Source organism: Aquarana catesbeiana, linkage group LG05 (assembly GCF_042186555.1).
Source record: "Aquarana catesbeiana isolate 2022-GZ linkage group LG05, ASM4218655v1, whole genome shotgun sequence".
In the NCBI taxonomy this organism is placed as follows: Eukaryota; Metazoa; Chordata; class Amphibia; order Anura; family Ranidae; genus Aquarana; species Aquarana catesbeiana.
The window spans coordinates 454,003,038-454,029,605 of record NC_133328.1 but is presented as its reverse complement, the minus strand read 5'-3'; the positions used below and the strand labels follow the sequence as shown (position 1 = coordinate 454,029,605).

General features: G+C 42.4%; 1 protein-coding gene across 6 annotated transcripts in view; it reads right to left on the bottom strand.

Annotated features, from left to right (window-relative positions):
* The window catches only part of SPIRE1 (spire type actin nucleation factor 1), a 260,948-nt gene that overhangs the window by 133,112 nt on the left and 101,268 nt on the right, over window positions 1-26,568 (bottom strand). For all 6 annotated transcript variants that reach the window (XM_073631304.1, XM_073631306.1, XM_073631307.1 and 3 more), the window contains exon 3: window positions 12,687-12,917. In XM_073631304.1, the coding sequence (XP_073487405.1) occupies window positions 12,687-12,917 (231 nt within the window). The remainder of the gene's footprint in view (window positions 1-12,686; window positions 12,918-26,568) is intronic.

The window sequence follows — 26,568 nt, the reverse complement described above, 5'->3', positions numbered from 1 at the left end:
GAACAGAGGTGAACTTTCAACCTTCCTAACACACAATTTACCTAACATACGGTAGATTGCAAATCTACCAGCGCTACGTGTGTGTGTGTGTGTGTGTGTGTGTGTGTGTGTGTGTGTATGTGTGTATGTGTGTATATGTATATGTATATATATATATATATATATATATATATATATATATATATATATATATATATATATATATATATATCACACACAAACACACACAGTGGGGGTGGAAAGTATTCAGACCCTCTTAAATTTTTCACTCTTTGTTATATTGCAGCCATTTGCTAAAATCATTTAAGTTCATTTTTTTTCCATTTCATTAATGTACACACAGCATTCCAGAAAAAAAAACACAGCATTGTTGACATTTTTGCAGATTAATTAACCACTTGACAACTGGGCACTTAAACCCCCCTCGTGACCAGACCAATTTTCAGCTTTCAGCGCTCTCACACTTTGAATGACAATTACTCAGTCATACAATACTGTACCCAAATGAATTTTTTGTTCTTTTTTTCATACAAATAGAGCTTTATTTTGGTGGTATTTGATCACCTCTGGGTTTTTTATTTTTTGCGCTATAAATGAAAAAAGACCGAAAATTTTGAAAAAAAACGCATTTTTCTTTGTTTCTGTGATAAAATTTTGCAAATTAGTAATTTTTCTTCATAAATTTTGGCCACAATTTATACTGCTACATATCTTTGGTAAAAATAACCCAAATTAGTGGATATTATTTGGTCTTTGTGAAAGTTAGAGAGTCTACAAGCTGTGGTGCAAATCATAAAAAAATTGATCACACCTGACGTACTGGTGGCCTATCTCATTTCTTGCGACCCGAACATGTCAGGAAAGTACAAATACCCCCCAAATGACCCCTTTTTTGAAAGTAGACAATCCAAGGTATTTAGTTAGATGCATGGGGAGGTTTTTGATGTTGTCATTTTTTCCCACAATTCTTTGCAAAATGAAGATTTTTTTTTTTTCCCCACAAAATTGTCATTGTAATAGGTTATTTCTCTCACATGGCATGTGTATACCACAAATAACACCCCAAAATACATTCTGCTACTCCTCCTGAGTATTACGATACCACATGTGTGGGACTTTTTCACAGCCTGGCCACATACAGAGTCCCAACATGCAGGGAGCGCCATCACGTGTTCTAGGAGCATAAATTACACATCTAATTTGTTGACTACCTATTACACTTTTGAAGGCCCTGGAGAACCAGGACAATGACACATGACACTGATGACAAATGGCACTGATACGTGGCACTGACACTGATGTGGCAATGATGACAGATGGCACTAATACGTGGCACTGACAGATGGCACTAATACGTGGCACTGATGACAAATGGCACTAATACGTGGCACTGATGAAAGATGGCACTAATACGTGGCACTGATGAAAGATGGCACTAATACGTGGCACTGATGAAAGATGGCACTAATACGTGGCACTGATGAAAGATGGCACTAATACGTGGCACTGATGAAAGATGGCACTAATACGTGGCACTGATGAAAGATGGCACTAATACGTGGCACTGATGAAAGATGGCACTAATACGTGGCACTGATGAAAGATGCACTAATACGTGGCACTGATGACAGATGCACTAATACGTGGCACTGATGACACTGATGATAGATGGCACTAATACGTGGCACTGATGACACGTGACACTGATGACAGATGGCACTATGTGGCACTGATGACAGATGGCACTTACACATGGCACTGGGGACAGATGGCAGTGGGGACAGATGGCAGGGACATGACAGGACAGATGGCAGGGGCAGATAACAGTGCTGACACTTTTTTTCTCTGTTTACTTACCGCCGTAGCGGTTCGCTCTCCCTCCTCACACGCTGTCTCTGTGTGAGGAGGGAGAGTCGGCGATGAGAGAGGATCTCATATGTTTACATATGAGATCCTCTCTCATTGGCAGAGAGATCGCACTGTAAACGGCCGCTGTCATTGGCCGTTTACGGCGATCTGTGACTGGCTGTGTCCGAGGGACACGGCCAGCACAAAACTTCCCCGATGCGCGCCAGCGGGAGCGCGCAACGCGGAAGTGAACAGGAGGATGTCCAGGGACGCCCTCCCGGCAATTGGAGTCCGCGCTGTAGCCGTCTTTCGGCTATAGCGCGGACGCCTAGTGGTTAAAAAAGAAAAACTGAAATATCACATGGTCCTAAGTATTCAGACCCTTTGCTCAGTATTTAGTAGAAGCACCCTTTTGATCTAATACAGCCATGAGTCTTTTTGGGAAAGATGCAACAAGTTTTTCACACCTGGATTTGGGGATCCTCTGCCATTCCTCCTTGCAGATCCTCTCCAGTTCTGTCAGATTGGATGGTAAACGTTGGTGGACAGCCATTTTTAGGTCTCTCCAGAGATGCTCAATTGGGTTTAAGTCAGGGTTCTGGCTGGGCCAATCAAGAACAGTCACGGAGTTGTTGTGAAGCCACTCCATTATTTTAGTTGTGTGCTTGGGGTCATTGTCTTGTTGGAAGGTAAACCTTCTGCTTAGTCTGAGGTCCTGAGCACTCTGGAGAAGGTTTTCGCCCAGGATATCTCTGTACTTGGCTGCATTCATCTTTCCATCGATTGCAACCAGTCATCCTGTCCCTGCAGCTGAAAAACACCCCTACAGCATGATGCTGCTACCACCATGCTTCACTGTTGGGACTGTATTGGACAGGTGATGAGCAGTGCCTGGTTTTCTCCACACATACTACTTAGAATTAAGGCCAAAAAGTTCTATCTTGGTCTCATCAGACCAGAGAATCTTATTTCTCACCATCTTCGAGTCCTTCAGGTTTTTTTTAGCAAACTCCATGCGGGCTTTCATGTGTCTTGCACGGAGGAGAGGCTTCCATCGGGCCACTCTGCCACTCTCTACAACTTTCTCCTGACCGCATCTCTGGAGCTCAGCCACAGTGATCTTTGGGTTCTTCTTTACCTCTCTCACCAAGCCTCTTCTCCCCCGACAGCTCAGTTTGGCCGGACGGCCAGGTCTAGGAAGGGTTCTGGTCATCCCAAATGTCTTCCATGTAAGGATTATGGAGGCCACTGTGCTCTTAGGAACCTTAAGTGCAGCAGAAATTTTTTTGTAACCTTGGCCAGATCTGTGCCTTGCCACAATTCTGTCTCTGAGCTCTTCAGGCAGTTCCTTTGACCTCATGATTCTCATTTGCTCTGACATGCACTGTGAGCTGTAAGGTCTTATAGAGATAGGTGTGTGGCTTTCCTAATCAAGTCCAATCAGTATAATCAAACACAGTTGGACTCAAATGGAGGTGTAGAACCATCTCAAGGATGATCAGAAGAAATGGACAGCACCTGAGTTAAATATATGAGTGTCACAGCAAAGGGTCTGGATACTTAGGACAAAGTGATATTTCAGTTTATCTTTTGTAATAAATCTGCAAAAATGTCAACAATTCTGTTTTTCGGTCAATATGGGGTGCTGTGTGTACATTAATGAGGAAAAACAAAGTGAAAAAGGGGGTCTGTGTATATATATATATATATATATATATATATATATATATATATATATATATATATATATATATATATATATATATATATATATATATATATATATATATATACACACACACATACACACACACACATATATATATATACATATATATACACACACATACTTGGCCAGTCCATCACCTTTACCCTCAGCTTCTTTAGCAAGGCAGTGGTTGTCTTGGAGGTGTGTTTGGGGTCTTTATGTTGGAATACTACCCTGCGGCTCAGTCTCCTAAGGGAGGGGATCATGTTCTGCTTCAGTCACAGTACATGTTGGCATTCATGTTTCCCTCAATGAACTGTAGCTCCCCAGTGCTGGCAGCACTCATGCAGCCCCAGACCATGACACTCCCACCACCATGCTTGACTGTAGGCAAGACACACTTGTCTTTGTACTCCTCACCTGGTTGCCGCCACACACGCTTGACACCATCTCAACCAAATAAGTTCATCTTGGTCTCATCAGACCACAGGACATGGATCCAGTAATCCATATCCTAAAGCCTCGTACAAACGATTGGATTGTTGGCAGGGGATTGTGCGATGACAGACTGTTGGCCTAAAATCCAACCGTTAGTACACTCCTTCAGACAATAGTTGTCCAACTTTCGGCCAACAAATGTTGGATGGCAGGCTAGTAAATTTTCGGCGGACAACGGTCTGTTGTCAGATTTTCGTATCGTCTGTACACAAGTTTGACACACAAAAGTCCAAAGTTGCTCAAAGGTGCCCAAAGGGTTGCACTCAAGAGCTGAAATTCAGGTAGTACATCAATACATTTGTGTTTGTTGGCCAACAATTGTATGCAAGACAAAATCCAGGCACACGCCCTTTTGACAAAAGTCTGACACTCTGACGTTGGCCAACAATCTGATCGTGTGTTCGAGGCTTTTGTCGGTCTTCAGCAAACTGTTTGCAGGCTTTCTCGTGCATCATCTTTAAAAGAGGCTTCCTTCTGTGATGACAGCCATGCAGACCAATTTGATGCAGTGTGCAGCGTATGGTCTGAGCACTGACAGGCTGACCCCCCTACCCCTTCAACCTCTGCTGGCAGCACTCATACAGCTATTTTACAAAGACAACTTCTGCATAGGACGCTGAGCATGTGCACTCAACTTCTTTGGTTGACCATGGTGAGGCCTGTTCTAAGTGGAACCTGTCCTGTTAAAGCGCTGTGTAGTCTTGGCCACCATGCTGCAGCTCAGTATCAGGGTCTTGGCAATCTTCTTATAGCCTAGATCAGTGATGGCGAACCTTGGCACTCCAGATGTTTTGGAACTACATTTCCCATGATGCTCAACTACACTGGGGCACAGAGGTTCGCCATCACTGGCCTAGGCCATCTTTATATAGAGCAACAATTCTTTTTTTAGATCCTCAGAGAGTTCTTTGCCATGAGGTGCCATGTTGAACTTCCAGTGACCAGTATGAAAGAGTGAGCGCGATAACGCCAAATTTAACACACCTGCTCCCCATTCACACCGGAGACCTTGCAACACTAACAAGTCACATGACCCCAGGAGGGAAAATGGCTACTTGGGCCCAATTTGGACATTTTCACTTAGGGGTATACTCACTTTTTTTGCCAGTGGTTTCAACATTCATGGCTGTATGTTGTTATTTTGAGGGGACAGCAAATTCACACCGTGCACTCACTACTTTACATTGTAGCAAAGTGTCATTTCTTCAGTGTCGTCACATGAAAAGATAAAATATTTACAAAAATGTGAGAGGTGTACTCACTTTTGTGAGATAATGGCATCCCTGTCTTAGTCAGTAGGGGTCACTATAGAGTTGGCCCACATACTATATAACAGCTTCAACTCTTCTGGAAAGTCTGTCTACAAGGTTGAGGAGTGTGTCTATGGGAATGTATGACCTCTTCTTTCAGAAGCGCATTTGTGAGGTCAGGCATGGATGTGGACTAGAAGGCCTGGCTTGCAGTCTCAGCTCTAATTCATCCCAAAGGTGTTCTACCAGGTTGAGGTCAGGACTCTGTGCAGGCCAGTCAAGTTCCTTCACCCTAACCTCGCTCATCCATGTCTTTATGGACCTTGCTTTGTGCACTGGTGCGCAGTCATGTAGGAACAGGAAGGGGCCATCCCCAAACTGTTCCCACAAAGCTGGAAATTGAAATGGTCTTTGTATGCTGACACCTTGAGAGTTCCCTTCACTGGAACTAAGGGGCCAAGCCCAACCCCTGAAAAACAAGCCCACACCATAATCCCCCCTCCACCAAATGTTTTGGAACAGTGCGTAAAGCAAGGTCTATAAAGAAATGGATGAGTGAGAGTTTGGGGTGAAGGAACTTGACTGGACTGCCCAGTTGTGACCAGCCAAAACTTTTGGTAATATAGTGTGTGTTAGATTTTTTATATATATATATATCTATATATCTATATATATATCTATATATATATCTATATCTATATCTATATCTATCTATCTATCTATCTATCTATCTATCTATCTATCTATCTATCTATCTATCTATCTATCTATATATATATATATATTTATATATTTATATATTATCATATATATGTGAGTATAAGTCGAGATTTTCAGCCTTTTTTTTTAGGCTGAAAGTGCCACCCTCGACTTATACTTGAGTCACCGCCGTCTGCCTACATGATCAGCGTGTCATGCAGACAGACGGCGGCCAGCGTGTGATAATACCGTTCGGAGGCTATTCCAGCTTTCAAAAGCTGCGCCACCTCCTCGACTGTGATAGGCTGAACACTCCATTTCCCAGCAGTCAGTGTACAGCCTATCACAGACATTCTCTCATCCTTGTCCATGGTAGGAGAATGAGAGAATGTCCGTGATAGGCTGACCGCTGGGAAATGGAGTGTTCTGCCTATCACAGATGAGGAGGAGGCGTGGCTTTTTAACAGTGGAATGGCCGCCGAATGGTATTATCACACGCTGATTGGAGGATGGAGATCGCCACACAGAGGCTGCACAGGACACATGTACAGGACACATGTACAGGACACAGGACACATGCACAGGATACAGGTAGGCTGCACGGGAGAACATCCACAGGGAGACATGCAGCTGCAGATGGGCATTGTTGACCCTCTTTTTCCACTTACAGTAGCTGCTGCATTTCTCACCCTCATCTTAAACTCGGGTCAATAAGTTTTTCCCAGTTTTTTGTGGTAAATTAGGGGCCTTGACTTATATTCGGGTCGACTTATACTCGAGTATATACGGTGTGTGTGTTTGGTGTCGGAGCTGGTAGGTGTTTGCTCCTTTGGGGATCCTAATCCAGGCCAGGTGTTTCCAGAGATGGTATTACTAGTGTGACATGGGTCTAAAGCTGGCAAAATTCACTCCATATAAAGCCCAGTTCCTGATGAACCTACTGAAATTCGAGCAGTGGGTGGTCCTCGGCATTAACATCATTTGATCTATAAATCTGAGGAGTCAGGCGGAAATTTGTCAGCCGGGCAGCGGCTTCATCCAATCAGTCGCAGCCACTGTCTGGGTATTCTAACAGCTGCGGGAGCTGGCTGTCAGAATAAAATAGTCAGTAGCAGTGTTAATTTTGTCAGCAAATTTCAAATTTAGTTTTAGTCTTAGTATTTTGACCAAAAAAAAAATAGAATTTTAGTTTTAGTCCCATTTTAGCCTTCTGCAATTGTTTTAATTGTAGTCTTATTTAGTCAACTAAATCTCCAGTATATTTTAGTCAACTAAAACTCATTTTAGTAATCTAAAATCTAATGGGTGTAGTTAAATTGTAATGCATGATTTAAGCATTTCTCTACAATTTCCAAACTCATAAACTGCTGGAGTGAAAAATCTAAATATATTGTTATATACGGTATTGAGGTATGAACATGTACAGACCAGTGTTAATTTTGATGTCAAATTTCAATTTAGTTTTAATCTTAGTCTTTTCACTAAAATGGCATTGTAGTTTTAGTCCTATTTTAGTCGACTAAAATACTATTAATTTAGTCAAAAAAAATTTACACTGGTCGTCAGAGTCTTATGCCCTGTACACACAGTCGGACATTGATCAGACATTCCAACAACAAAATCCATGGATTTTTTCCAACGGATGTTGGCTCAAACTTGTCTTGCATACACACGGTCACACAAAGTTGTTGGAAAATCCAATCGTTCTGAATGCAGTGACGTAAAACACGTACATTGGGACTATAAACGGGGCAGTAGCCAATAGCTTTCGTTTCTTAATTTATTCTGAGCATGCGTGGCACATTGTGCATCGGATTTATGTACACACGATCGGAATTTCCGACAACGGATTTTGTTGTCAGAAAATTTTATAGCAAGCTCTCAAACTTTGTGTGTCGGAAAATCCGATGGAAAATGTGTGATGGAGCCTACACATGGTCGGAATTTCCGACAACAAGGTCCTATCACACATTTTCCATTGGAAAATCCTATCGTGTGTACAGGGCATTACAGTGTATGGACAGCTTTAATAAAATTGTGTTTAGCATTCAGCATTTCTGGCAGTTTGATACATACTGTGATTGATTACTTGATTACTAAATCATACTTGATTAAGAAAGCAATGCAGTCTATTGAGGAATACAGAAAGCACATAAATGCAGCAGCGGTACATTATTTCATACTCAGGATGAGGAAATCTGTCCAAACAGATTTCTTGCATGTAGAGTGGATATGATGAGTAAGAAAAAAATGCAGCTAGGGTTTCAGATAGGAATACGGTTACCAACAAGAGTAAGCTTGTGTCTGGTTCCCAAGATAACTCACACAGCATATAGACATAGCTGAGGCATTTTTACTCATCACACATAGGGTAGCCCATCCACCTGAATGGTCTGCCCTACACACGGCAATTGCCCCCAAAGAAGCTTCAGAACTTTTTTTTTTTTTTTTTTTTTTTTTTTTTTTTTAGAGTGGATCTTGGTGCGTTTTGTCGGCTATTTTTGGTGCAGTGCATTTCTGAAATGCAAGGAAATGCAGATGTAAATGGAGCCTCATTGTTCTTGTGTTACTGCACCAATTTCACTTTCAGGCCCCATTCACATCTAGCCTAGTGGGAACGCACATTTTGTGTCTAGTTTTTCCTGTGACATGCATAGGGCAGCCTGTTGATTTAAATTGGCTGTGCTATATGTGATCAATGGGACATTTTGGCATTGTGGGTTTTTTACTGTGCGTTTTGCAGCATTTGCCACTCGTTTTTTCACATGGCAAAATGTGTCTTTGCGTCTGTGTTTGGTGTGCTGTTAATTAATGGCACTAAAAGCGCAACTAGTAATTTTAGGTGTATAAACATGGCCATACATTATGCAATCTGATTGTTTATTGTGTGTTTAAGCTGCTTTCACACTGAGGCGCTTTACAGTCGATATATCGCTAAAAATAGCGCCTGTAAAGGGCCTCTCCTCTCACTACAGTGTGAAAGTCCGCTTTACCGCCGACAGCCGCCCGCCCCAGTGTGAAAGTGCTCTTAGTGAGAAGGGTGATCACTGATTGTTTGCATTTCATTTAAAAAAAACGTACACCTGGGAATGGGTGGGAGATGATGCAGAGTGTGTGCCAATGATGTCAGCTGGTCAACTCCTTCCTATGTCTTGACCTAAAGTCTGATCAGGAAGAAGACATTACTAATGGAAACATCTGGAAACGTGGATTTAGACGAGAAAAGTAAGTGACTGTAGATTTAACGGAAAGCTGTGATATTTTTGCAAAAAAAAAGTACATATGCTATTTATATTGGTACAGCTGGAATTTAGAAAAAAAAAAAAAAAAAAAAAAAAAGTGTACAAAAGGTGAACTTACCCTTTAACTTAGACACCTTCCCCCCCCCAGGCTAATTTTCAGCTTTCAGCGCTGTCACAATTTGAATGACAATTGCGTGGTCATGCTACACTGTACTCAAACAATTTTTTATCATTTTGTTCCCAAAAATAGAGCTTCCTTTTGGTGGTATTTGATCACCTCCTGGATTTTTATTTTTTGTGCAACAAATAAAAAATTTTGTAAATAAGTACGTTTTCTCCTTCAATGATGGGCACTGATATGGCTGCACTGACGGGCACTGATAAGACGGCACTGATGAGCACCAATGAGATGGCACTGATAGGCGGCACTGGTATGCGGCACTGATGGGCACTTATAGGTGGCACTGATGGGTTGCATTGCTGGGCATCACTGATGTCTGTTACTACATACTGGTGCCAATCAGTGCCCATTTGTGGGCACTGATTGGCACAGATTGGGCATTCATTTGAACATGTGGATGGCCCTGGGGTACATACCTGGCCATCCACATATTGCCCCCCTCCCTGGTGGTCCTAGTGGCATCCCTGGTGGTCCAGTGTGGTCATCTGAGGGGGGCTGCGCTGATAAACAATCAGCACAGACCCCCCCTGTCAGGAGAGCCGCCGAATCATGTGGTAAGGAGCCTCCGCTGGAGGCTTTTTACCGAGATTGGTGTCGTGGTGTGTCAGACTGACACACCGCTCCACTGATCGCTGCGATGCGCGCCCCCACGGGCATGCGGCGGCTGTTATCTTGAAGGACAACATATGACACCCAGTCAGGATAACTGAACCACCGCCCGGCCGCCATTTTGCTATAGGCTGGGCGGGAAGTGGTTAAAAAACTCTAACCTACAGAAAAAAAAAAAACTTGAATAACCGAAGGCTTCATTCACACGACGAAAAAGAAACCCATTTACAAGTGTTTTTCATTACCGATCTGAATGCAGCTGCTTTGTTTTCAATGCAACCATTCACACAGGTGTGTAAACATAAGCTGCTTTTAGATCCGCAACACAAAATCCAAAAATCTGTAAGAACACGTGCTTTACGCGTTTACACATTTAAATGCATGTGTACACGTTTCTAGGCACGTAAATTAAAGCGGTTGTAAACCTCAGACATGAAATATGAACAAAGTGTGTACTTGTTTTAATTAAGAGCACCAAGTGTCATTTGTCTGCTGCTTTGTTCCTCTGCTATCAGCATGAATCTTTTGACAAGTTTTGCTGACACCAAGAGAAAAATGGTGATGGGGAGAGACCTCCAGCTGATTAACAGCCTCAACTCTGTACCTGTGTGCTGTGTGGAGGGGGCTGTGTCCCTTCCATCCAATCAGCTCTAAGAGCTCTCCTCACTAAGCTCTGTAGAGTGTTATTTCAGATCTCCACCCTCTTTTTTCTGAACTTTCAGACAACTTTAAAATTCAGCTCTATAACCACTTCAATACCAGGCACTTTCACTCCCTTCTTGTCCAGTCCAATTTTCAGCTTTCAGCGCTGTTGCATTTTGAATGACAATTGCGCGGTCATGCTACACTGTACACAAACAACATTATAATCATTTTTTCCCCCACAAATAGAGCTTTCTTTTGGTGGTATTTGATCACCACTGGGGTTTTTTTTTTTTTTCGCTACAAATAAAAAAATAAAAACAAAAATTTTGAAGAAAAAAATAAAAAGTTTAGTTTCCGTTACAAAACTTTTTAAGAAGTATGTTTTCTCCTTCACTGATGAGGCTGCACTGATGGGCACTAATAGGCGGTACTGATAAGCAGCACTGATGGGCAATCATAGGTGGCACTGATATGCAGCCCCGATGGGCAATCATAGGTGGCACTGATATGCAGCCCCGATGGGCAATCATAGGTGGCACTGATATGCAGCCCCGATGGGCAATCATAGGTGGCCCCGATGGGCAATCATAGGTGGCCCCGATGGGCAATCATAGGTGGCCCTTATGGGCAATCATAGGTGGCCCTTATGGGCAATCATAGGTGGCACTTATGGGCAATCATAGGTGGCACTTATGGGCAATCATAGGTGGCACTTATGGGCAATCATAGGTGGCACTTATGGGCAATCATAGGTGGCACTTATGGGCAATCATAGGTGGCACTTATGGGCAATCATAGGTGGCACTTATGGGCAATCATAGGTGGCACTTATGGGCAATCATAGGTGGCACTTATGGGCAATCATAGGTGGCACTTATGGGCAATCATAGGTGGCACTTATGGGCAATCATAGGTGGCACTTATGGGCAATCATAGGTGGCACTTATGGGCAATCATAGGTGGCACTTATGGGCAATCATAGGTGGCACTTATGGGCAATCATAGGTGGCACTTATGGGCAATCATAGGTGGCACTTATGGGCAATCATAGGTGGCACTTATGGGCAATCATAGGTGGCACTTATGGGCAATCATAGGTGGCACTTATGGGCAATCATAGGTGGCACTTATGGGCAATCATAGGTGGCACTTATGGGCAATCATAGGTGGCACTTATGGGCAATCATAGGTGGCACTGATAGGTGGCACTGGTGGGCAATTATAGGCAGCATTGATCAGGAAACACTGGCAGGAATCACTGATGGGCACAGAATGCCATCCAAATTGGCACCCCTGTTGGCCTGAAGTGTGCATCCTCGATGGGTCTGCACTGATAATCAATGTGCTGATCATCAGCGCAGACCACCCCCTGTCAGGAGAGCAGCCGTCATAGGCTCTTTACCTAGATCAGAGATGCGGTGTGCCAGACTGACACCACTGATCGCCGCACTGCATGCCCCCGTGCTAGGAAGCCTGAGATCGATTTATTTTTCTTATCTAAGGCTTTCCAACATAGAGGAGAGATATGGGGACTTCTAGAACACAGATCTTTCCATAAAGAGGACCGGTCATGCCCTATTTCTATTACAAGGAAAGTTTACATTGCATTTACATCGCGTTTGAAAAATTGCTGCGCAAATACCGTGTGACATAAAAAATTGCAACGATTGCCATTTTATTCCCTAGGGTCTCTGCTAAAAAAAAAACATATATAATGTTTGGAGGTTCTGAGTAATTTCCTACCAAAAAAAAAATCCAGATTTTTACATGTAGGAGAGGAGTGCCAGAATAGGCCTGGGCTGGTAGTGGTTAAACTGCATTTTCTCATCTATCTGCTCTTAAGCCCTTAGGGTTTCATCAATACATGTGTATTCCATTGTTCTATTTTCTTAACCAAAACACAGAACATGCGACAGGAAAATCCCCAATACTGAAACGTTACAAAATATGTCACCCATGCAAATTGCCGCCATTGTACAAAACAAATGCATACAATAATCAAATACCTTCATGACGTTCCTATAAGAATGACGGAATTCTGGAATTTCCTTCTCACTAGCATCTTCATCTTCCTCATCCAGAGCATCATATCCTTCATCGGTGCTGCCATCAGTCTCATCAATATTTGTCATATTGTCTATTAGGCGCTCCAGGGGAGGACTTAGCTCCCTCTCCTCATTGTCCTTTAAGCCATAATCTAGTGCTTTGTAGATTATAATTCCTAGCGATACAATGACCTGGAAGAGACAAAAATGCAGACATGACAAAGTGATCCTTCCATAAATCAATACATCTATCTGAGAAAACATGTTGATATGCTCGGTGCTTTTTTATAGAATAAATCTATTGGAAAATGTACGATCACATATTAATTTCACATTGTATTTTAACTTATCTTCAGTCTATTCGCATTATTTGAACGACATTGAACTTTGTGAAGATACCCACATATTTTACTTCCTTGGATCCTGTGATACGTATTCACTATGCCCGCTTTAGGCTAAGCACCAGCCCACGTTGAACTGCGGACAAGAGGCCACTGTTGGCAAAGCCTACTTCCGGGTTTAGGGCACGCGCATGCACGCCGCCTGGCTCCTGCTGTGATCGTACACAGCCGCAGCCTGTCAGCAAGTCCCGGCCGGTGATTCACAGCCGGGATGTGCCGATTGGCTGTGTAAATTCACAGCTGAGAGCTCTGTGTTGATATTCAACACAGAGCTCTGTACACAGGGAACGATCTCTGTTTCTCATCCCTGCAAAGCAGCACACTTTACACACATTACACATAGACTCATATTTAACTCCTTGATTGCCCTAGAGATTAACCCCTTCCCAGCCAGTGTCATTAGTACAGTGACAGTGCATATTATTAGTACTGGTCATTGTACTAGGGTCACTGGAGACGTCAGTTACAGTTCATCCAATTATAAGTCACTGATCGCCAACATTAGTAGTATATATAAAATTTTTTTTAAAAAAACACAATATATACCATAGTTTCAGGATGGATAAAAATCAATGTTTTAAAAAATTAAATTAAATGAAAAATCAGATTATTTTTGATTTAAATCAGATTTTTTTGATTTTTATTAAAATTATTAAAAAAAAATTCTTTTGGAGTAATAATAATATCTAAATATAGTTTACCAGTTAAGATAAATTAATAATTTAGTTTATTCAGCATGAAATGGAGCTTAGTTATGTAGCATGAGGTTGTATATTATGCAATATTTACATTTTTGGTAAAGTCATTCAATGAATCCAAGCTCTGCAAGCTGAGATAACATGCACTGTATTGATGCATTCACACAATTTCACAGTAACCATGAGATAAAACAAAGTTCAGGAATATTCATTTTATCCCATTGTTTTGCAAATCTATGTACACTACAAACTGTATGATTGAATAGGTTTTGATATCGCTGTTTTACTAACCTGACAGCTTATTATTATTAAACCTTCATTTTGTTTGCAAATATTAAAGATTCTAATTATCATAAAAAAAAAAAAAAAAAAAAAAAAAAGAGTCCTTACATTTAAAGAGCACCTGTCATTTCAGATCCATCATGGCAGCGCCTGTTAGCGGGCATCCAGTCACCTGCTGCCGCCACGTCCCTCACCTTGTTGTGTCACTGCCGCATCACCAGCCGTCCCATTAAAGTGAATGGAACTGTCAGTGAGTGAGCAGCGGGTCAGAGGAGGAGCCGCTGCGGGACAGAGATGACAGTTACTCTTTAAAAATTATGATTTAAATCAAGCCTTTTTACTAGTAATTTAAATCATGATTTAAATTGTGATATAAATCGACTGGATTTAAATCAAATCCACCCTGCATAGTTTGGTTTACACTTACTGTGACTTTTATACTTTAAGACATGTAGCAGAATAAATTTTTTCTTTACTGGATATGTTTTACAGCAGAAAAAGCATTTTTTTTAAATTTATATCATACAAAATAAAAAACCCAGCGCTGATCAAATACCCCCCAAAAAAGCTTTTTGTGTGAAAAAAATTGTATAAAAATTTTGCTTGGGCAAAATGTTACATGGATGCGCAATCACTAGTTAAACTAGCGCAGTGCTAAAAAGCAGAACCCTGCGTGGTCATGAAGGGGGCAAAATCTTCCAGAACTAAAGTGATTACAGCGTTCTTAGTGCCCCCACCCCAACATCAGCCAGAATGGGTCGTATACTTGCTTGCCACCATTGTGAGGTTTTGTTTTGCTTTTCAGCTTTGAGAAGGAAGGGCTGAGCCTAGCCCTGACACATCACCTCAACACCTGTCAAACGCCCTCTGAAATGCAATCCACTGTGGATTACTCTTCAGAGGGCAATGCATGTATAAAAGAGCCTGTAAAGCATTTAAAGTGACACTAAACTATAACTAGAATGTCCCTTCTCTCTTTCCTTTATCTCTCAAATGCAAGTGTTTTACTGCATATTTTTCAGACTGTTCTAGGGTGGAATATATGTGTAAGTGAATATAGCCACCCTTTCCTGCTCACCTCCAAGATGGACTACACCTGCAGACACATATTACAGAAAAGAAGCCTGAAAGCAAAGGTAAGACTTGACTTTAAAAAAAAAAAATATATATATATATATATATATATATATATATATATATATATATATATATATATATATATATATATATATAACAGAGGCATGGTATATTTCATATTTTAAATGGCTGATGTAAAAAAAAAAAAAAAAAAACATTGAGATTAGTGTCACTTTAAATTGAACATTTTCAACCAGATGAAGTGATTACCTAATTTCTACTGTGCACCTGCAGAGACCACTTGGTGATGATCATCTGAGTTTATAGCAATTGACAGGTTAAAAAACCTTGCCAGATTGCTGCACTACTCAATAAGCTTGAGCAGTCAGTACAACTCCTCCTCCCCTCTACATAAATTAAAATAAATAGTTTAAATAATTAGCAGCAGCATGCCATGCCAATCTGCAGTTTCTAAAGGCAGGAATAGACTTTCTTGTATTAAGAGACCCACTGGGGTTGATTTACTAAAACTGGAGAGTGTAAAATCTGGTGCAGCTACGCATGGTAGCCAATCAGCTTCTTACTTCAGCTTGTTCAATTAAAGTAGTAGTAAACCTCAGGCATGAAATATGAACAAAGCATATCCCATTGAAGTGTGTCCTTGCCTCTCCTTGCCACTAAGACCCCATACACACCATTAGATTTTCTGCAGACTTTTGTCTTCAGATCTACCAAAACCATGTAGTGCAAGGGCCTGACTGCATACAAATTGAAACTCCTAAGGTTTGACCTCATATTAGATGGCTTTGGTAAATCTGAAGACATAAATCTGCAGAAAATCTAAGGGCCCTTTCACACTGGGGCAGTGTGCAGGTGCTATTGCGTTAATAATAGCGCCTGCAAACCAACCCGAAAGTGCAGCTGCTTTGTCTCCAGTGTGAAAGCCCCGACTGCTTTCACACTAGAGCGGTGCGCTGGCAGGACGGGAAAAAAAGTCCTGCCAGCAGCATCTTTGGAGCGGGGAAAGAGCGGTGTATTCACTGCTCCTTCCCCGCTCCTGGCCATTGAAATCAATGGGGCAGCGCAGCCATACCGCCGGCAAAGCGTCTCCGCAGAGGCGCTTTGCGGTGGTGTTTAACCCTTTCTCGGCCGCTAGCGGGGGGTAAAACTGCGGCCGAATACCGACGGTAAAGCGCCGCTAACTATAGCGGTGCTTTACCGCCGACGCCGCCCCCGCCCCAGTGTGAAAGGGGCCTAATAGTGTGTATGGGGCATGAGTGTCATTTCTGTCTGCTGCTTCCTTCCTCTGCTATCAGCACGAGTCACTTCTGACAAGTTCTCCTGACACCAAGAGAAAAAAAGGTGACAGGGGAGGGAGCTCCAGCACACAGCTTGTGATTCACAGCCTCAGCTGTGTTCCTGTGTGAAAGGGGAGGGGGGGTGTCCATTTCCTCCAACCAGCTGTCAGAGGTCTCCTCCCTGAGAACTGCAGAGTAAAACTTCAGCACTCTGACCCCTTTTTTCTGACATCTCAGACAAGTTTTATAAATGATGCACTTTGAACGAATGTAGAGAAGACCGCAGATAAACAGGTAAAACTTATGTAGGATGATTTGTTTTATCTCTGTGTATCACCTGAGGCCAGTCACTTCACTGAAATATGGAAGGGTTTACAACCCTTTTAAGTTTTGACAAATCTGGAAGGTAATTGGTTTTTATGCAGATCCGCACCAAATTTTGTCCTCTCCAAGTTTAGTAAATCCACCCCATGAGCTTTCATAAAGTTTATATTGAGTTTTTAAACAGGGAAATACCTACAGAGACACGGTGACAAAATCACATTGTATTTAGGGAAATGGTACAGAGAAGATAAGTATAGAAATATTAGCCAACGTTGGGCATTTGCAGAATTGTACCCATTTGTGTACATGGTACTTAAAACGGTCAATACAAGCGTTATAGTAAAGTGAAAATATAACAGTCTAAATTGCATAAAAATAGAACAATTTAGTAGTGATATTACAATAGAGACGTGCAAGTCTTCAGCCATCGCTGATATCAAGCCATTTATTGTACCACCTAAATCAAAGAGGGGTAATTGCTCATCAAACTAAAGTAGTAAATGATGGCTGTCACCTCATTGCAGGATCTGATGTCCCAAGAGACTAAATCTTATCCAGTATAATTAGATCTATATAATAAAAGCCTAGTCTTAAATTTGCAGTTCAGTTTTAAGCACCATTTCACAAAAAGGAGTCTGTAAGAATGGAATCCGTGCAACTAAAATTAATAAAGAGCATAGAGAACATTAGCTATACGAAAAAATTAATTGAACAGCATGTTTTCTCCATTGAGAAATGTGATTAGGATGGGATATGATCATAAATATACAGCATATATAAGCAGTGTATAAAAAGATTTCCACTTTTCAAGTTACTACAAAAACAAGAAAAGCCATGCTTGGTGGCTGTAGGAAAAAGAAGGTTTAAGCTCCACATACAGATGGGTTTTTTACTGCATGATCTGTGCAAATGGTAAAACCGGCATCCACAGAATCTGTTGAAACTAGCTGATTCATAAGGCTGCTTTAAAATGGGCGTGGATGCGTTTCTAAATCATCAAAATACAAATAAGCCCTGGGAATGTAGCCCACAAACTGTTTCCTAATGAAGGTGGCTTGAGAAGGGACCTTGGCATCAAGTGTGCCCTAAAAAAGGGAGCAGGAATTGAGATGGAGGTATGTCACCCAACATCCTCCCATTGGCAGCTGTTTTGCCTTTACAACTACTTAAAAATAAAATAAATAAAAAAGCATAAAAAAGGCCAAACTATTTTATTTATTTAGGGTTGCTTCAGATGTTTCTAGAAAATGGAAGGAAGAGGGTTCGCCAGCCTAGTGCATTATCCCACAAAGTTATCAAAGATAAAAAATATATATTAAAAACTAGTCACAAAAATGAGACGCAAGTATGCTAGAAGTAGACTCCTGTGTGGTGCGCCCAGGGTCTGGAGACTGTACATTTCAGGACTTCTAATGCCGCGTACACACGAGCAGACTTTCCGGCATACTTGGTCCGCCGGGCAATCCGATCGCGTGTAGGCTTCGGCGGACTTTTTTTCCCCAAAAGTCCACCGGACCTAGATTTAAAACATGTTTTAAATCTTTCCGTCGGACTCAGTTTCTAACAGAAAGTCCGTTCGTCTGTATGCTAGTCCGACGGAAAGCCCGCTCGTCTGTATGCTGTTCCGACGGACCAGATACAACGCAAGGGCAGGGTATTGCATCTCGCGCTCGCTGCAATAGGAAAAACAAAATTTCCTATTGCAGCGAGCGCTGGGCATACCAGAATTATATGCAAAACCCTGCGAGCCACTTACGGATAAATGCCTACAGAATGATAAGTGAACAGTGAAGACCAGCTGCAAACACTCAGTCACGTTCCATATTCGTGCAAAGTATTAAAGATAAAAACAATGTGTCTGCGCTAGAAAAAATCGTTACACTCAAAGTGCAGTATTAATATAAACAACATAGATGTTGATATAAATGTGCATGCGTGAAAATACCCCTAAGTGCTAAAGTATAAAGTGCACAATGCTATGTAAAACACAGAATGTGAGTGATCAAACAAAACAACATATCAATTAAAATATCAAAATAAAATACAAGAGAATATAACAAATAGTGAATAAATGAAATCCAAAACCGTGTATATCCAATGATATAAAAGTGCCCAAATAAATTAGTCCAAAGATTTGGTGAATTTCACATATCCTATCTTCCAAAATGTGCCACCAAGAAACATGCTGTGGTGTCTTCCAGCCGCCCCCACAGGTGTATATGCTCACCTTCCTATGTGTGACACAGCGATTAAACTATGTCAAACAAAGCCTTGGAGCCACTCCTGTGCTCATTAGGAACCAGCTGTGCAAACTTCCAATGTTCTCAAATGGAGATGGTTTATGCAAGAGAAAAAAACTCCATAGCGCAATATGTAGGTATAAAGGATTTTAATCAAATAATTAACTCCCCTAGCTGGGGTACTCCCATATTGTGGGTGCGTGAGTGCACCATCCTTAACAAGCATAAAACGGTCAATCTCTCGGTGTGGCGTGCGGTGTGGCGTATGTAACGAAAAAACTCCTTCTCTCTCTCTGCTGACAGCTCCGTCCAGGCCCCTCCCCTACGCGTGTTCGGCACCGGGACCACGTGCCTTCTTCAGGGGGAATCGGAGTCTGGAGCGCGAGTCCGCCTTGTTTTTCCTGAACGTCTCGAGCCCTGCAAACTTCACTCAGCCCTGCTGCGCGCTCACGTGAGGGGAGTTACGCGCGTGACTCAGCTGCTCCTACGCATGTTTTCGTTACATACGCCACACCGCACGCCACACCGAGAGATTGACCGTTTTATGCTTGTTAAGGATGGTGCACTCACGCACCCACAATATGTGAGTACCCCAGCTAGGGGAGTTAATTATTTGATTAAAATCCTTTATACCTACATATTGCGCTATGGAGTTTTTTTCTCTTGCATAAACCATCTCCATTTGAGAACATTGGAAGTTTGCACAGCTGGTTCCTAATGAGCACAGGAGTGGCTCCAAGGCTTTGTTTGACATAGTTTAATCGCTGTGTCACACACAGGAAGGTGAGCATATACACCTGTGGGGGCGGCTGGAAGACACCACAGCATGTTTCTTGGTGGCACATTTTGGAAGATAGGATATGTGAAATTCACCAAATCTTTGGACTAATTTATTTGGGCACTTTTATATCATTGGATATACACGGTTTTGGATTTCATTTATTCACTATTTGTTATATTCTCTTGTATTTTATTTTGATATTTTAATTGATATGTTGTTTTGTTTGATCACTCACATTCTGTGTTTTACATAGCATTGTGCACTTTATACTTTAGCACTTAGGGGTATTTTCACGCATGCACATTTATATCAACATCTATGTTGTTTATATTAATACTGCACTTTGAGTGTAGCGATTTTTTCTAGCGCAGACACATTGTTTTTATCTTTAACGCTGGGCATACCAGGCCCTTAGGTCTGGTATGGATTTTAAAGGGAACCCCCCTACGCCTAAAATCCATACCAGACCCCGATCCGAGCACGCAGCCCGGCCGGTCAGGAAAGGGGGTGGGGACGAGCAAGCGCCCCCCCCCTCCTGAACTGTACCAGGCCGCATGCCCTCAACATGGGGGGGTTGGTGCTTTGGGGGAGGGAGCGCCCCGCGGGGCCCCCCCACCCCAAAGCACCTTGTTCCCATGTTGATGAGGACAAGGACCTCTTCCCGACAACCCTGGTCGTTGGGGTCTGCGGGCGGGGTGCTTATCGGAATCCGGGAGCCCCCCATAATAAGAGGGCCCCCAGATACCGGCCCCCCACCCTATGTGAATGAGTATGGGGTACATGGTACCCCTACCCATTTACCTAGAGAAAAAGTGTCAATAATAAAACACACTACACAGGTTTTTAAAATAATTTATTAAACAGCTCCGGGGGAGGGTCTTCCTCCGGCTTCGGGGGTCCCTCCGGTTCCTCTTCTCCTGGCGTCCGGTTGGTCCTTTTCCACTCTCTCTGGCCCTTTCTCCCGGTGTTCCAGTTCTTCTGCCGGCTCCTCCGCTGTCTTCATGCCGCTCTTTTGCCAGCGGAGGTCCGGACTTCTCATCTTCTTCCCTCTTCTCTTCTCCAGATGTTGACACGACGGTCTCTCCGGCTGGACTGCTCTGAGCGCTCCCATGTGACTTATATAGGCGGAGACCCCGCCCCCTTATGCCGTCACAGTCCCTGGGCATGCTGGGACTGACGTTTTAGGGGGCGTGGCCACCGGGTGATGTTGACCATGATGTTCCGCCGGAAAGTCCGGCGGAAAGACCGTCGGACCAAGTCTGCTGCAAAGTCCGCTCGTGTGTACGAGGCATAAGACACGGAAGATTGACTGTTTCTAGCATACTTGCATCTCATGTTTGAGTAAATTTTAATATATATTTTATTATCTTTAATAAAAGTATGTGGAATAATGGACTAGACTAGTACACCCTCTTTTCTTTCCATTTTTTAGATATGTCAAGGTCATCCCCAGTCCTAGAGGGCAGCAAAGCCTGAAGCAATACCCCTGGTGAAGAGGCTCATCACTGTTTCTGTTCAGTTATTTCAGATGTTACCAGGGGTTCCATGAGCAGTGATGGATTTATTCCCCGCTTACAGTCAACACCAATGTAAGCGACCCTATACTGACCACCGGAAAAAGGGGGCACTTCTTCATCAACTACTTTTAAACAGAGGTTCCCAGAAACATAAAAATATGAAGTTACTCTGGGGTGAGGTCGAGAAAGGCTGGACTAGAGAAAGGTGTAAGACATTTTCTAGCAATTAGGCAGGATGGTTGTCAAATATCACAGTTTTCAGAGCAGGGCAAAGACAAAAGCATGCTTTTTAAAATATGTTAAGTTTAGATTTTGGATTTCCTAGTCCCCTGCCTTGATCAAAAAGTGAATATATTTTGTGAATAAAAGTTCTCCATTTTTATTACCAATCTTATTTTAGACCCAGTCATGTCATGTGCTTATCTACACAATGTAAGTGAAAAGCCATGGCTGGTGGGAGAAGCCAGCAGAGTGCTGTACATAGCTTCCTGAAAACACAGCACTCTGCCTCAATGCCCTCAGCATGGATGCGGGATGGCTCTTGGGATAAGTTATGCAAATATCATAATACCTTCATGGTTTAGAGAATTGTACAATCCTAGGCAGACTGCATTTTCCTGCAAATCAACAAACCATCCTGAACAGACATCCATAGGTAACCCTTGAGAAGGGTGGGTGCCCTCTTTTTCAAAGTGACAGATACCGTTTGCATGCAGACTGACCTAAGTAATGTCCACATGTGATGATGAACTTCCGTTAATAAAAGAACTCAAATACAACAATTAAAAGAACAGACCAGGGGCAGTAAAAGCCTGGTTAGAAAAGAACTATAGCAGGGGTCCCCAAATGGTACCCGTCCGTGGCCTGTTAGCTGGGTCACACAGCAGGAAGTGAGCTGCAACTGCGGTCCAAACAGGACTATCATGAACCAAGGTTGCAGCTCACCTCCTGCTGTGCGGCCGTGCCATTTAGCCTGTGTGTCCTCTCTCCCAGGTTTCCTGCCCCACCGATAATGTCAGTCTATCAGCAAGGCAGGAGGAACTGGAGATCTGGACAGAGAGCGGAAGTCTTTACATAAGAAGCGGGTAATCACCTTGAGAGAGGAGGTTATGCTTCAGAATCCTGCACATGATCAGGGGTAAGAAAGAAGACATAACATTTCTGGAAACCTAAGCGGTTTCCAAATAATTCATATTAAGTGGCAGAAAAATCTGCTGTTGTCAGGCAGTCAGGACCTGGGTCTGAACCTGCAACTTCTGCTGTGTCTCATCTTACTGTCTGATCCATCAGACAATCCTGCCTTGCTTCCGCTAAACCTTGAAATCCTTGTTCCTCCCAATTACTTACTATTTAAGCAATGCCTTTGCACTTCCTGTTTGCCCGATTATTGTTGTATAAGCTGAAGACTTCTCTTCAGCTTATACATCACTCTTGTCACTCCTGCTGTCGTCTGTATCTCTGCTACAACTTGTTAATGACTTTGGGCTCGTTCTACTACGCTTCTGCTTAAACCCAATCTGTGCCCACTTCTTACCAACCTTTGACTTGTTTACAGACTACGCTTCTGCTTGATCCCCACCTGCTATATCAGCTGCTGGACCCTGGCTTGCTCATATCCTGGTGGGGCTGAGGTTCACAACCTAGTACTAACATGCAGAAAAACCCATCTCCACCAGCTCTGGTGAACACTGGTTAGTGCTTAGACTCCACACCTCGGGTGAGCCCATGTCATCCACCAGGGTAACCCGCTATTGAACTTATCCAGCTGGGCAGAAGAAGCCTCTCTACTGCTTTAGCTACTTCGCCTCTGAGGCTGATCCTTGACTGTGACAGGCTGGCTGCATATGCCCAAGAGGGAGCTAGAGTATGGGAACAGTGTCATAATAGGACATGCCTCGGGGCAAGGGAACCGTTATCATGCTGAGCGGTGGTTTGAGTTTCCTGTGGGCTATATGCAGGCATCAATGACACTGGGCCCACTAAGGGTCTAGGCTTTTCCAGCCACTGTGGGCTTCTTCAGGGTCTGGGAAACAGAAATGGACCACAGCCCTGAATTGCATCCTGTGGCTAACTAATAGCTAACTTAATGCAAGATCCAATGGCCAAAACAAAAACTACAGGTCGGCCCCACATAGTGGAGTCTGGACACTGTCAATGACCAGAAACTGCAAGACAGCTCAGGACAGCAGTCGCATCTTGACAAACATCAGGAAAAAAAAAAAAAAACGAATGGTTTAAAAATGGAAAAATACTTCTCAAGAGTCCTTCACCTAAAAAACACAAAAATATTGGACTCTTATGGAGTTGGTAGGGTTATATGGTGTGCACTGTGGGCGGCCCTAGCATTTTTTTTTTTTTTTTTTTTTGACAGTGTACCTGCATATAAGCCATGGTCTATGAATACAAGTCCTGTGTCCAGTACTGTATGATTAAGATACAGCTTTTACTTTTCCTAACTGAGCCAAGTCCTTCTTCACTTCACACATGCTCCCTCTTCCAGATCCTGCAGCTCACAGGCAAAGGTTGACATAGCACCCTAGCGCTGTGCGATCTTTCACTTTTATGAATGAACAATCAGCGATGTTCGGCTGGTACTGTCTATGACCCTGATCATTTATTCAAAAAAATTGAAATATCACTCAGCGTTGAAGTGTTATATGATCCAATGGCCGAAGCTGTGAATATGTAAAAGCAGCCGCCAATAGACACAAAGCGTTGCAGACTGATTCATTTTTGTCAGTAACAGCCCTGGTCTTCGGAGCATCCTCCTGCCAGAGATGGGAGCCGTCTCTGAGGTAGTTAACTGTCCAACCATGCTGCTTAGCAACCGAAGGACAGATTTGAACAGGACCAAGTGCTATATGCGCTTGGTCCCCTGAGGTAATAAATGTAATGTAATGTATTGTAATACTGCAGGACATTTTTTAATGGAAGGCAGTCGTTCTACTTAAAAATATGAATATAAACTGTTTTATTAGATACTTTAGAAGAGTTCTTTCTGGAGATTTGATTTTTTGCTTAAATTCTCTACCTTTCAGTTAGACAATGATAATAGATGAATGCATCAGCTATAGTGAAATGTTATAAAAAACGTACGAATGTTCCTAGTGTAAAAATGTGATGGCTCAAAGTCAGATGATCGAAGTCTTGAAAAAGACGTCTTTTGTTTGCAACACTTGTTACTGTAAAAAATTATATAACTTTTCATTTACACAATTGAATCGTTCAGAGCTGCCCTTAGGAAGAACATGGAGACATTCACACAGTGAATCCCGTGGTTAAAGAGTGTGTATGTACTGGTCATATGTATGACAGATTGGAGCACTGCCGTTTTGTCTGGGTAGTTCTCATTGGATTTTTATTCATTATTTAAAAAAAAAAAAAAAAAAATTTACTTAAAGCATGAAAAGATCAGGAAGTCACTTAGAATAAGTATGTGACTTGCCTTAGGGTGCATGAGTAAAGATTGCAACTGAGAATACGTATGTGGAGAACGACTACACCCGTCTTAACAAATTCTTAAATGATGTATATTCTTACCAAAATAGAATTCAAGTTGGAGAACAACATACTTTTACAAGCAGAAATTTTCAGTCATATCAAGTATTTTTCTGAAATTTTATAATCTAGTGCAAAAATAATCAACACACTCACCACCACAATAATATAATATCTCTGGGCTGTATGGACATTTACTACGCCACTGACTTAAGTCTCCTCTGGCAGCGCCAAGCTCACTGGTGGGTTGCATTAAAAACAGAATGGGACCAATAGTGCTCTGTGTAGAACACTCTTATTTTAAAACTCATAAAATGAACACTTACTGGTACATTAAAAAAGTACCACAGTGCTATGAATCAGGCATATCATATAAACATGGGCACATTAAACATCTTCCTTCATTCCACGCAGCTCCAATTCTCCCAGATATCACATCAACACCATAAGCACGACTCATGCTCCTATACACATTACGCTCAAGAAACGGAGCTTCATCAGTAGAACATTCCATAAAACTATCATAAAATAACAGTGGCATTTGGATTCAATAACATATATAGATAACACGCAAGCTAAATAGATGTGATCCGAAAAAACCTTTTGTTTTAAATAGAATTGTTAAATACATGGTGCACCTATGACATCCAGCTCACTGGTGCCAAGTCTTCCATGTCATGACTGGAAAGTGTGTGACATTACCAGATTGAAGCCTTTAAAATTTGCCACCTTGGTAACAGCATATGGGCCAGCAGGGAACAAGGCAAAGCATTAAACTATTCCAGCGCCAACTGGCATCAGAGCAGCATGCCTGTAGTGCAGTACAGTATGTCAGCCAACCATGTAATAAAGGTAAGGGAGCATGTTGCCATGCAGAAGACAAGCATGCATGGGCAGCAGTGAAAATTCTCTTATAGCACTCACCTTCTAAGGTCTAATACTGCTTGCCTTGTTTTAATTTTCCCACTTGTAATGGGATTGCCAGGGCCAGGTTCGAACCCTGACCCAAATCATTCTCTTATTAAGCAATGTTTTGCTGAAGGGGGACCGAGCTGCTTAACTAAAGCCTAGTACACACCACGGGTTGGAGCCACTATACGGACAATTCGATGTTAGCACAGCAATCCCCCTGCTGTTCTATTGTGTTCTGACGAGGGAGATGGGCCCCCCCACCAAAACACTCCCACTGACAGCGCTGATCGGGAGCTAGTCGGCTTTCCAGCATGCTCATCCGACAGAAGTCGGACGAATCGCCGGATTCTGATGGACTGGCTAAATATCGTCCAGTTTTATTGAGCAGGGAGATGTTCCCCAACATTCGGCCCATGTGTACTAGGCTTTAGATGTAGTGTGCACAAACCAGCTCTCAAAGAACAAAAATAATTTATTTACCACCAGTGATGCACAATAATTAAAGTGAAGGCACAGAGGCAATAATACATTAACTACAGAAAAAACAATGCAGTAGATGTAGACTGCACAGTGGTTTATCTGGCTACATTCAGTTGTAATATGACTCATGAAACACTATCACTAGTCGCCTGAAGGCTTTAAATCGATTTCAACATATGCTGAAACTTAAATGAACAGATGGGATTAGCTCAAAAAATGTAAGTCACGTTGGAAGCTGAAACCTCCCCCCATATGCCTTAACCAAATCACCCTAATTGCAAGTAAAAAAAAAAAAAAGGAATACGTATACAAAGGTATGTTAAAAGGTACCCGTA